Raw genomic sequence first — 13917 nt, 5'->3', positions numbered from 1 at the left:
ACTACCTTCAAGGGCAATTAGGGATGGGAAGTAAATGTGGCCTATCTGGTCCACAGACAAATATAAGCACAGTTGATTATTTTTCACATTTATATTAGCAAAACTGTTCAACTAAACAAAAAAAAATCACACAGTTGTCATAAAACTGCTGTAACTAATACAATAAGACTAAAATGTAAAGACAAAAAGGTTTATTTCATGAATGTACAAGATCAGAAAATTTTGTAACACAGACTGTGCCAAGAATTAGGCACATAAAAGCATAAGTTCCAAGCTTTCCTAAATTTCACAAATAATCCATTTCTTTTGATTCCATACTACAATAAAGATGTTCTTTCCATAATCAACAACTTTTTGTGCACTTTTAAAGAATAGAGAAACGTGTTTTAGCAGGACAGACAAGGGAATATGAATGATAAATCTGGCCAACTGAAAGCTTGAGAACAGTTATGGGCATTAGTTGAAACAAATATCTATTATTTTGACAAAAAACAACAAACTTTTGCAGAACTACAGGAACCATGCTGACATTTTTAAAGTCAGTTGTATCCTGCATTGTTTACATTAATGAGAAATCATTTGGATACAGCAACTTGGTAGTTACTGACTAAAAATCAGTTGGTGCCTTTTGAATTCTGTTGAATGAGAATAGCCATTACAAGTCAGAGAAATGGCTTCAAATCACTGAACACAACACAGTTTAAACTGATCAGAAGTCTGAGGGACATTATTGCACAATGTAAGTTTAACTTCTAAAATCGACAATAACTGCTGTATCTCATAAGGTTTTCTAATTCACACCATTCAGAGCTTGATGATCATCAGTTACACAGATACAGATGTAAAAACAATGTACATTTTAAACACAATTATTACAACAAAAATGAACATAAAGACATGCCTCATTTGTCACTAGACAGCACCAAACGCACCATTCCAAAAGACTTGCCTTAACAGGAAAGTTTTTCACAACTTTTGCTTATTATGCATTTGACTTAAAGGTGCTTTACCCAGAGTATGAAACAAGTAAGGGTCAAAGTCTTTATTTGATAACTGTAGCATCAAAAAAACTCACCCTTTAAAATAGACAAACTTGACAATTGAATCTTCATGTGTTATCAAAGCTGTGACTGAAATTCTCACTTGCACTTTTTTTCAGACAAGAAACTCTGCACATTACACTATTTTTGCACAAATGAACATCATTTCACTGGAATTGGTACACAAAATAGAAGATTTCATCCTCTTTTTGTAAATTTCCAGATGTAATACAGTTAAAAACACAATTTGGCTGTATAATACTATTTTTTTTAAACAGATGTTATGGAACAGCAGTTTTGAACACGAGGGCCTAGATTTAATATCTTCGAAGGTTGAGTGTTTCAATGAAGCCATTAATGTATAAAAATAGCACAGTACTTAGTACTTTGGTTCTATGTAATGAAGCCCTTTGTGGCTACTGTACGATCTTGAAGGAAATGTGTGGCTGATTTTAAACACCACAAATTTGTGGAATTAGAAATAAGGGAAAAAAATGACTTTATGTTGTAAAAGTCAGAACTAATTCAAAAGCTAAAACAAACAGATGGCTTAAAGGCATATCAATTAAGTCTGCATCTAAATCTAACAGTGAATATACCTTATAATAACAAGGACACAGAAAACGGTTTTTTGTCAAGTTATTATTTATGCATAATTGTGTATCTCACTGGTCATTTATTTTCGCCTCGAACTATATCAGTAATCTGTCAATTTAGTTCCACAAGAATCCATACCAATTTAACCTATTCGAGAGAAATTACCTTTTCAAACTATTAACATTAGAAAGTTAAATTTAACAACAGCTCTAGATGCCAGATTTTAAATGAAGTTTAAAGCAGAGGGCCTAGAATATAGGCCAATCATTCATAAAAGGAAAGCAAAATCAGTAAAATAGTTCATGAAAAATAACTTCAAGATTCATAATTAATTCTGTAATTCTCAATATTTTATAATGATTCATAGTTTTTATTTCATCAAAATAATGCCCCAAAATGAAGTTATTCTATGAACGATCAAGATAAACTGGCCGCAAGTTAATAGCTTGTGGTCTACGTGCAATTATTTTCTACAACTAAAAACTACAATGTGCGTGCTAAATTGACAATTCTGACAGATGTAATGGGACTTAATTGCAACATTCAACTCTTACACAGAAAATTTAAACAGAATGTGGATTCAGGAGATATTGTTAAATTAATGATTGTTCACATACACTGCACATAAAGAAATAAATTTTACTTTAAAGTACTGAACTCAGCTGATCAGATCATCAAAGCTCATTATGAAACATAGTATACTTTTCCCATGCAATAAAACAGGCAAAAAATGTTCAACAATTGGTGATAAAGTAGCAAATAAGGGCTTTGCAAGTTAACATTCACCTTTCTCTTGTTTACAGTTTTAAAAGTTACATAAATACAGAAGAAAGTTATATTATTGTTACATTAGATGTGGTTTTTATTTCCTCATGTGAATTGCTTTTTAATAACTCTTTGATAAATTGTTCAAGAGCAGCAAAGTAGCCTTGGCACTGCCAAGTGTCATTGTGAGTTCCATCTGGAAATATGACTAATCTTTTAGTCCGTGATGTCGACAGCTCACACAGTTGCTTCATCATAACTGGAGGAATTAACTGGTCTGACAATCCAGAAATTAAAAGAGAAGGCATTCTGCACTGTGCAATCTTGTTACAGGACAGAAATTTGTTCTTGTAGCACCAGAGTGGGAGGTATCTCATGGGAAAGAAGGAGAACAAAGTGCTGGCCATATGCGGGATGCTGAGGAACGTGTTCTCAACAACTATTGCAAAAATACGATGTGGGTTCTCTGAGGCCAGATGAATTGCCACTGCTCCACCCAAGGAGCGACCAAATAAAATTATTTTTGTTTTATCAAGATCTGGTCTAGTCATGACATAGTCTAAAACTGCCTCTGAATCCAAGTAAAGGCCGTTTTCACTCGGTTCCCCTTCACTCCTTCCATATCCTCTATAATCTACAAGTAATACATTAACTTTCAGATTAACCATCATCAACAGGGCATTTTGGATCCTATGACCAATATTACCTGCATTTCCATGGAAATAAATTATAGTTGGCGAATATGACGCATTATCTCCAGTGTATCTCAAGAGAATCAAATTGAGTCGGACACCATCCTTGGTTTTAACAAAGAGGTTCTCATGTGGGATCCCAGTAGGTATGGGAATATACAAACGTGAGGAGGGTGGTTGCTCTGGGAAGTAGAGGAGTACATCTTGGAACTTGTATAAAATACCTGCTACTGATGCAAATATCAAAAGAAGCAAAAGGATCCCTCCGTATAGATGAAAGGTTAAAATCAAAGCTAATAGAGAAATCCGGCATAAACTCCAGGACCATGAGAGCAAAGCAATCAGCCACCTCCTGGCATATGTCCATGACTTCCACGTTTTTTCCATTGTGGTTTCTTTCAGAGGCACTAGCCTTCTACGTAGATTGGTTCTGTATTTTAAACAAAAGACAGATGAACCAGACAATTCACACAATTATCCTTTCAATTATTCAGAACATGATATAATGAAATTATAGCTGGTAAAATTTGATACTACTACTCGTTTGAGCAGGGGTTATTACAAAATGAAACAAAATACTTTTTTAAGAACAAACATCACGCAAAATATTTTCAGGCATACATCGTGAATCTTTGAATCCAATTCAAATGAATCTTGCTGTTACATCAACTTTAGTATTAGAGTATCAATTTGAAATGAAGCACAAGCACATTTTAAATCAGAAAAATAAAGGAAAAGTCAAGAATTAGATTATTTGTGCATATGATATAAGTGAAAACTTACTGGTATATAACTTGATCAAACAATGTTTTAAAAATTAAAAGAGTATACATCAGGTAAGTGATACAATATCAGAAGGAATCACTGTCTCAGATGTTACAACTTCTGAGGGCTAAATTTAGCAAGCAGAATTAAGACAAGCAACTTTATATCACTACATCAGTGCGCAAACATTTAAAAACTAAAGGTACTGTTTTGACAACTTAATGACAGGAAAAGTTTAAATTAGATCCAATGAAGAGCAGAGTAGGAAGAAACAGCGTGCAGTCTGTAGATGCATTACGGTCCATGTAGCAACTCCCTCCCATTACTAGATAGGTTTAAACCTTTGGTATTTGTAAGTCACCCAAATGCATTGGATAGTTATTTACATTAATTTGGAAGTACTGAATGGCTGGATTTAACAAACCAAAAAGTGGCATGCTGCAGGATTAACACACAAATGATGCTATGCCACTTAGTCCTTTCCAAAACTCCAACATTAAAACATTTAAAACAGGCAAAAGTAGCAAATGCGGCAGGGTTCAAGACAGTCAATTGCACACAGTCTCTAAACCCATAACATGGATATTCCAGCAATAGAAGTTGTATGCTTTTACTTAACGGTACGTTTGCCTCAAATGTGCCAGTAATGGTGGTATCTCCGATGAGTACGAACTTTCTTCAAACACAGCAGGTAACACAACCACAATTTTTTAAAAAATGAATTCTTCAAATCAAAAAATGAGCCTGTTAGACATGCAATTTTCTTTCATTTTAGTTAGGAAATTGAAATAACTTTCCAAAATTGGCAAAAATCTTGTAATTTCCATTCTTGTATGAAATACATAAATGACACCGATTTCACATTGAACTGCAACCTTTGAACACTATAGTATTGTTTACCATATTTGCTTGGTAAGAACTAAAGCTGTGAAATTACTATTGGAGGAAAACGAAAGAGGGGACAGCAATATCAATACTTGCAACAATTGTTGGATTTTGACAGGCACAGCATGAGACAGTGGGCAAAAATCACTGGGCAAGGTAGCAGTGAAACCAGTGCTTGAACTGAAAAGTCCAGAGTTTTCAGGTCCTTGACGAAAATTTGGAGGATTGTTCAGTCAAAAATCAAAATGGAAGGATACCCATTATCTTCTGCACCTCACAATAAATTGAAATGAATTTGACAGTAGTAGCGTTTTGTGCATCCCAACAGGGGATATAGGAGGGTGGCAGGAGGAATTAAAAGTAAAACTGGTAAATTAGTAGCATTTGCCGTAGAGATACAGGTTGTTTTTTGTTTAAAATTGCAACACAATTCATTTATATTGATCCTTGGAGGTTAGAATTTCTTTGAAATATTAAAAAAGGTCTCTGCTGTGGATTACAGAAAATAGCTTACAACCATTTCAGATGAGGACTTCACATTAAAGTTGCCAAATTCAATTTCAAGCTCCCTTAATGATTTATCCTATCAGCCAGTCTCAAATAATAAGTAAAGGTTTAATTTCATTCGCAAGCTAAGAAGATTGATAGGCATAATTGATACTACCAAAGGTCTTACATTTAATCTGGCACAATAAACTTTGAAACAAGTCCCGATAGATGGATACCCACTAAACATTCTATCATTGTTATTTACTGCTCTTTAAAGTGCACTGCCTCTATGGCAGGAATACACAGAACTGCTAAGGATGATCACAGTCCAACATGCTTTTGTCAAAATTCAAGAAATAGCGTACATTATTCTATAGCTCACCACCACCTTCTCAAGGGCAACTAGGGACATGAAACAAATGCTGCTGGGTCAGCAAGTGATGCCCACATCCGATGGGCATCTAAGAAAAGTCTCTCTGAAATTTCCTCTGCAGTGTCATCTCTACACATCTCCAGAACAGTCTATTGATTATATCATTGGAACAAAGTGTAGTACCCTACAGTCATTGTGTTTGCTTGTCATGGCAAAATCGTAACATCACTGGACAATAACCCTGATGTATGCTCTGGGGACATGAGTATGAATTCAACTAACTAATCTGGAATGAGACAACAGGCTATTCGAAATGACCTGTGATCACTCACGTCCCTGAGGGAAGGAAATCTGCTATCCCCGTCAATTCTGACCTACGTACAACTTCAGTCCCCCAGAAATGAAGATGACTGTTAAAATGTTTTTGGAAACAGACTAAAAAGCCACTCAGTCATAAGAAAACAATACAAAATCCAAGCAAGGGAACTCATTGGGATAGTCCTCCACTATTGATTGAGGCAATGGAAATAAAATGGCAAAGCCATCTCTGCAAAGTCCTCCTTACTAACATCTGTAGGGCCTTGTGCTAAAACTGCGAAAACTGTCCTACTGACTGTCAGACTGTCGCTTTCTTCTCTGTAAGGTAAAATTTTCAGCATGAGACTGTTCCAGATATTATCACCATTTTGGAGTATGCCCTGTCACACCAGCAAGATAGGTCCACAAGAGGTAGTGGCATAGTGGTACGCACAATCAGGAAGGACTTGCCCTGGAAATGCTCAATGATGGCTCTGAATCACAGGAACTGGCATGACAACAGGCCAAATATGGCCAAGAAAACCTTTATTGATAACTACTGGCTGCTTTCCATTGAGATAATGAATCAGTACTTGTCTACCATGGTTAGCAATTCGGAGAAACACAAGGTGGAGAGGGCACACAATGTGCTCAGGTACTTCAAAGTTCATCAAGGATGACTTGGTAGCACCACTACTGACCAAGCTAACCAAGACCTAAATGATACAGCTGCTAGACCAATCTGTGACAGTAGAAGGATCCAGTATAAACCTACTTCATCTTATTCTTACCAATTCTATTTGTTGCAGAGGCAGCTGTTCATCACAGTACTGGTAGGATGAATGACTACACAGCTTTTGTGGAGACCAAAGTCCTACTAACTCACTGAAGGAATCCTAAGAGACCTGTGAAACTACCACTTCGACAATTCAAAACTGGATATGTATGAGGCTTTATGGTCTATCAGAGAAACAGAACTGCATTTAACCACACCCTACAAGTTATGGCCCAGCATATCTCTCACTTGCCATTATCCCCACCAGGGACCAAACTTGATTCGATGAAAAGTACAGGAGGGCATGCCAGAAGCAAGACTAGGCACCCACAAATGAGGTATCAAGCTGGTGAAAATTCATACTGCAAGTTGCTTCTACTCTTTACCGTGCAAGTTGACAAGCCAAAGCAAAACCACAGGGGACTTAACAGGCCGGTCACATCCAGTTGTGATTTAGAGGTAGACAGTTAAACAACTAACTGGAAGAGATGGCTCTACAAACTTCCCCAACCTGAATGAAACCTACACATCAATACAAGAGACAAGGCTGAAGCATTTGCAGTAATTTTCAAAAACCAGTAATAATGAGTGAATGATCAATCTTGGCTTCCTTTTGCAGTCCCCAGCATCAATTAATTCAATTTACTCCTATTGATAAACAAAATGTCGAAGGCACTGCGTATTGTAAAAACAGAGGTGAATAATGAGATGGTTGCCCTTGACATCAAGGAGTATTTGTAAAGCTGGAGTCAATAGGAGCTGGGGGAAGTTTTTTTGTTGGTTAGGGGCATACCTTGCACAAAAAGAAGATGGCTGTGATTGCTGGAAGTCAATCATCTTATCCTAAGATACAACTGCAGGAGTTCGTCACATTGATGTTCCTTACCCAATCATCTTCAGCTGCTTCACCAATAAGTTTCCTTCCATCCTAAGCAGGGATGTTTGTTTCCAATTGCACACTTTTTAGTACTATTTACAACTTTTCAGACATTGCTGCATATAGACACTGGCTTTTTCAAAGTGTCCAGGCTTGTACTGATTAGTGGCAAGTAAAATTCATATAAGAGCAGGGATAAGACTATAATATTCAACTATCTGCCCTTGATATGCAATGACATTATCATCACTGCTTCGTTCACAAACATCTTGGGGTTACCACTGAGCAGAAATTGATCTGGACAAGAGGTCAGAGGCTAGTAAGTCTGTGGTGAGTAATTCACCTCAACACCTGCTCATCATCTATAAGGCACAAGTCAAGAATGTAACGGAATACTCTCCACTTGCCTTGATGGACACTCAAGAAGCTGGACACCATCTATCAAGTTCAAAATTTGATCCCTTTACCACTGAAGCAATGGAAAAGTGTACCATTCACAAGATGCAATTCACCAAGCCTCCAACAACAGCACCTTCTAAACGTGTGACCTCTACCACCTAGAAGGCAAAGGACAGCAGATGTAATGGGTATACCACCACCTGAAAGTTCTATGCCAAAGCACACATTATCCTGACATTGGTATAGGGTCAAACTCCATTCCATGCCTTTCATGTGTCTGGCTAAATGCCTTTTAAATGTTTCTATCATTTGCTTCCAACACCTCACCTGGCAGCACATTCCAGACACCTACCACCCTCTGGATTAAAAGAAATACCTGCCTTGCACATCTCCTTTAAATGTTCTCCCTCTCACCATAAACCTATGCTCCTAATATGTAACATTTCCACCCTGGGAAAGAAACCATTATTGGCTGTCATTAAAAAACCCATTTGTGACACAAATGTCCTTTATGGAAAGGGAAGCTGCTGCCCCTAGCTGACCTGGCCTGGCCTACATGTGACTCCAGGCTCACAGCAAATATGGTTGACTGTCCTCTGAAATAACCTAGCAAGCTATTGTTATGGACCAGATCAAACCACCACCGCACTGCACCAACCCACCCCACCCCTCTCAAAAACATAGTAAGGAGATACCGTAAATAAATAAAAAAACGTTGGGGTCTAGGCGAAGTGTAAGGTCCTGTGCTCCATATGCGATTCAATTGGTCCACCATTGGACTTGAATCAATACGGACTGTGGCAAAACTGTAACTATGCTGACATACTTAAAGTAATCAATTATTTAACTACTGATCATCAATTGTTCCAATATGAGCAGCACCCTATAAACACACCCTTTGGCAAAAACACAATGAAGCAAACAGCTGTGATTCCCATGTTGTCTCTCTCCAACCCAGAAGAACGAAATAATGAAAAGAAGGAGTGTGCCTCTTTTATACCTAAGGGGAAGCCTGTTGTCTAAGACTCTATTAGCGAGACCTCAAACTTTTTAAACTTCAGCAGAAATCTTCAACTTACTCGATCAAACCGAAAGCAAAACCCAAAGTTCCTTGGTTATGTGTGGGCTCTAACACACCCACTTATGCTTTTGTCCAATTAAAAAAAAACATCCAATGATAACTCCTTGCCATTTATGAACTGCCTGTCTGAAGGAGATACTCTGGCAAAGACATCTTTTTCTTAAAGACACAGTACTGTCATACCATTCAGTTATAATAATGGTTAAAATGTTTCTGTAACTGTTCAAGGAGCCAGTTCACCACTATAAAGTATGATGTATTTTTACTTTTATGTTTAAAGATTGTGCACTGGGAAGAACAGATTTACCAAGATGGTTACATAATTTAACAGCAAAGAATTCGACACCAACTGTGAACATTTTTGAGGCTGTGTTCCTGCAGTGGTAGAAATGGTATATTAGTGAAATTAATTGAGCAGGTTTGGAATTAGAAATACATTGGAGACGCAAATACCCAGAAGTGTACAGTGGTTATTCCCAGCAAAAGTTGCTTGTTCTCTGCAGTTTTAACTTGAAGAAAACCAGTTATCCTTCCTGCAGTAGTTGCCAAATGAATCAGTTGCAATCTATTTCTGACAAACCAATAGAAACTTCCAGAGAAAGATACCTGAACACCAGTGGCCTGGCTAGTTGAAGACAAATCATTTCAACTTCAGAATCAGGTGTGCTCCTAAGATGCTGCTTGACCTGCTGTGTTCATCCCGCTCCACGCTTTGTTATCTAGCAAAGACCAGTGAACTGATTTGCCTAGTTTTTTTTTCCCCCAACCTCCATCAATATCTATTTTGTGCGTGTGTTTGTTAGCGGGGAGAAGTTTTAGTTATTTGCATTATGTGCCAATGGTTTATACCTGTTTACTTCTACAAATAGTCCAATTACTTGGAGTAAATAACAATTTCATTTAGTATATAAAATCGTGGCTGGTGCCTTCTATCAACTGTGGTCTGAAACAAAAGGTGAATTGGGGTGTTGTACGTACCTTAAAAAAAGTTAACATTTGGTAAAACTCTGGAAATAGTGGAGCTCGAGTGACGGCGAGCACGAGGGGGCATAGCTTTAAATTGAGGGGTGAAAGATATAGGACAGATGTCAGAGGTAGTTTCTTTACTCAGAGAGTAGTAAGGGAATGGAATGCTTTGCCTGCAACGGTAGTAGATTCGCCAACTTTAGGTACATTTAAGTCGTCATTGCATAAGCATATGGACGTACATGGAATAGTGTAAGTTAGATGGGCATGAGATCGGTATGACAGGTCGGCACAACATCGAGGGCCAAATGGTCTGTACTGTGCTGTAATGTTCTATGTAATACCATTATCTTTTCAAAGTCAATGAGCTGTGAGCTATAAATGCTGGTCCAGCTGGCAACACCCACACTCCATGAACGAACAAAGAAAGAACAGCCTATTCTGAAAACAGTAAAATTGTTTTGATTCAAAGGTCTTTAAAAAAAAAATCAGAACTTTCTTCTGGACTTCTTACTTTATAAGTTATTTTTAAAGAACACATGTGCATGTCTTTTACCGAGGACCTGGGGGGAAACAAAAAAATCAGTGCATTTCTCAATTGAGATTACCATACTTATTTGATGGGCAATATGCAATGCAGCAGCGTATGATACTGGAATAAATCTTAAGGTTACAACTATAATAGTAAATGTTTTATCCAGCATTTTACAGATTGCCGAGTGCTTCACATATTTTGCACTGAACTAGCAGTTGAGATGGAAGTTCTAAAATCCTGGAAAATGGCTCAAGCTTATAACCTTCTAAGAGCCCACAGTGATAACACTGAAGGAATCCAAAGCTCCTGTGGGCAGGAAGTATCATATACATGTTTCTCCAACATAACAATTGTGATCAAGACAGTGTAGATTTACCATTTGCAACCTTGAACTATTATATCGAATAACAAGGTCTTCAATCCCATGTATTTTTTTTGCTCGGCAGCATCTCAGCCTGTTAAATTGAGAGAATTAATTAACTGGCTAGAAAGTGCTTTGGGAGATCCTGAAGCCTATATCTTTTGCTTTGGCTCACTTTGCATCTGAGTTACAAAGCTTAAAAGAAACAAAAAAGAAAGAGTGGCATCATCAGCCACCTTGTAAGGAGCATGCAAAATATGAAACACTGCAATAACCAAATTCTTAAATGTACAAGTGTAACATTACACAATTTGTTTACTTTGGGAACATGATTGACATGGACTAGTTAGACCAAAGGGTTTGTTTCCATGCTGTTTGAATCTATGACTATTATTAGTTTTAATCAAACAACATAGGTGTTCAGCACCCTCAAATGGTTAAGTGAAGGACTGCAATTCTACAGATCATTGTGAAAGAACATAGTGCTTGATTTCTTTTGAGGAACATCTGTATTAAGCATGTAGCTGTGCATAATGATTTGCTGGTTTCCTGTGGCACCAAGGTAACCTTTTGAAAATGGCATCATCTTAACTGACCTTTCCTGACAAGATTTTAAAAACTCATTTAGACCGGAAATTGTCTTGGAGTCAGCATCATTCGAAACGCACAGAAACTGATCCCAGTGAACTATTAATACAGTACCTTTCGTTTAAATTCTAAAGGGTGTCTCATCTTTGACAAGTAGATTAAAGACAGACTGCTATAATCAAGTCAGGGGACCAAGCATAATTCAGTCCTAAAAAAATGAGGTATGTCAATTTGGTGAAGCTAATACACAGGCCTAATTACAAGCCAAATAGTGACACAGCATACAACAGACAGGGTAAGCAACAGAGCTGACCTAAACAGCCAGCTGTGAATGATAAACGGCTCCACAAATATTGACATCCTCAATGACTGTTGTCAGTCTTCAACTAATTGGATTACTTCCATTTTACCAAAAAACACCTCAAGGGGTCATCAGGTACACCGGACATGGGCCTTGAAATAGTATGGTATACCTATGCTCCAAAAGCTAGCTGCACCACTAGTCAAGCCTCTTTAGTGCAGATGCAACATTGGTATCTACATGGCAATAATGAAAGCTGCACGGGTGTGTTCCGTCCACAAAAAGGAAAGCAGAAAAGAAATCCAACCTAGCGACCAATTTCCATCCTATTGTTCAATTTGGTTCATCAGGAAAATGATGAAATGGACATGTCCTGCCAATGATCCATCGACATCCTGCACATTTGACAGTCAGTTTGGAGTCTACCAAGGCCACAACTCCTGGCCTCATGACAGCCTCAGTCCAAATATGGTCAAGACAGATGAACAGCATGCAACCCAATAGGATGTCAAGAAATCAAAGTAAAATTGGAATCAAGGGTTAGCTCCCTGTGGCTACAGTCACATGCAACACCAAAATGAGATAGTTCTGGTTGAAGATCAATCTAATTCCATATTGCAACCGTTCTTCAGGATAGCACCCTACCCCAATAATCCTCAGCTGCTTTATCAATACCCAGTCCTTCTATCATAAGGGTCAGCAACGTGGATGTTCACTAATTATTGCGCTAGTTTCAGCACTGTTTCGACCTCCTCAGATACTGAACCAACGTGACTACATTAAGCAAGACACAGACAACATTCATGCTTGGGCCTGAGTGGCAAGTAAGTTCAAACCATACAAGTGCCAAACGATGATAATTTCAAACAAGACAGAAGCAACATGTTGGGGGTTAGCACTGTGCAGAAACCGAACGAGGCCTCAATTTAAATACCATGGCTGCAAACAGTAGGTGAGGGTGTCGAATTCTGCAGGTTGTAACTCACTTTTATCTCAAAGCCAAAGCATGTCTACCTACATAATTTACAAGTCAAGATTTTGAGGAATACTCTGCATTAACCTGGACAGGTGTAACTCCAACACCACAAGGTGTTCTACTACCATCCAGAACAAAGCAACATACTCAACTGGCACTATCAGCCACCTTCAACATACATCACCAATAGAGATGATATACATTGCTACCGTGTTATAAGATGCCGTAACCAACCAAGACTCCAAAGAGATCATTTTCCAAACCCAGCATGTCTACCTCCGAGAAGGACAAGGGCAACAGATTGGTGGGAACATCAACTCCACGTTCACCTCCAAGCTACATCCAGTGCTGATTTGGAATTACATCACCATTCCCTTCACTGTGGCTAGGTCATAATCCCAGAACTCCTCCCTTACTGTACTGTTAACCTGCTGAGACCCCCAAGAACCACAGTGTTTCAAAACGACAGCTCATCCATATCTTCTCAAAGACAATAAAGGGATGGGCAAGAAATTCTGGTCTTGCCAGAGATTCCCACATAAAAGCATAAAGCAAATTAAAAAATTAAAAATTAATTACTTCAACTAACAGGCAATGAATGCGCCCCAGGCTTAAGCAACTCAATAACTAATATGGAATAGAAGCCAGTTTAATTAGCGATCTGTATGAGACGTGTATGATATTCAGGAAAACCTGGGAAAAATAGGCAAACGGTAAGAGGATTCACAGCCAAAGCAGCACAAAAGGGAGTCTTTCAGAAATCAATTGCTGTGATGCAAGAAGATTCCAGGTAATCTGCAACTGATTTAAGTCTAAAAATATCAATACACAATAGGTAATAAATGGTGGTCTTTCCACGGAAAACTAGTCTCTTTAAATCTCTTCTGTGAAGCAATCTTGGAGACATGGAAGCAAAAGGCTACTGATTCATTGTTTGAGGTGGACCTCAAGCAATGACAAGTATATAGCTTCTGCAAAGAACATTCGTCTTGGCATCTCAATTTCAAAGGGTAATCCTATTTGACTATCTGAAGCTTCCAGAAAGATCTGTGTTGAATAAGCAAACTCACTTGACTCTTGGAAGCCATCATAGCAGTTCATTAGTATCCACTTTCAAACAATTTTAGTTTGGAAGCATTTAAAATAATGTAATCT

General features: G+C 38.0%; 1 protein-coding gene across 2 annotated transcripts in view; it reads right to left on the bottom strand.

The window, feature by feature from the left end:
• Nucleotides 1–203: 203 nt before the first annotated feature.
• abhd13 (abhydrolase domain containing 13) overlaps nt 204–13917 on the bottom strand; it is a 23765-nt gene continuing 10051 nt past the window's right edge. For both annotated transcript variants that reach the window (XM_048532477.1, XM_048532478.2), the window contains one exon: nt 204–3524. In XM_048532477.1, coding sequence (XP_048388434.1) covers nt 2471–3524 — 1054 coding nt within the window. In that variant the 3' untranslated portion in view covers nt 204–2470. The remainder of the gene's footprint in view (nt 3525–13917) is intronic.

Source organism: Stegostoma tigrinum, chromosome 6 (assembly GCF_030684315.1).
Source record: "Stegostoma tigrinum isolate sSteTig4 chromosome 6, sSteTig4.hap1, whole genome shotgun sequence".
In the NCBI taxonomy this organism is placed as follows: domain Eukaryota; kingdom Metazoa; phylum Chordata; class Chondrichthyes; order Orectolobiformes; family Stegostomatidae; genus Stegostoma; species Stegostoma tigrinum.
The sequence above is the reverse complement of the archived record's forward strand: the minus strand, read 5'-3'. Positions and strand labels throughout refer to the sequence as shown.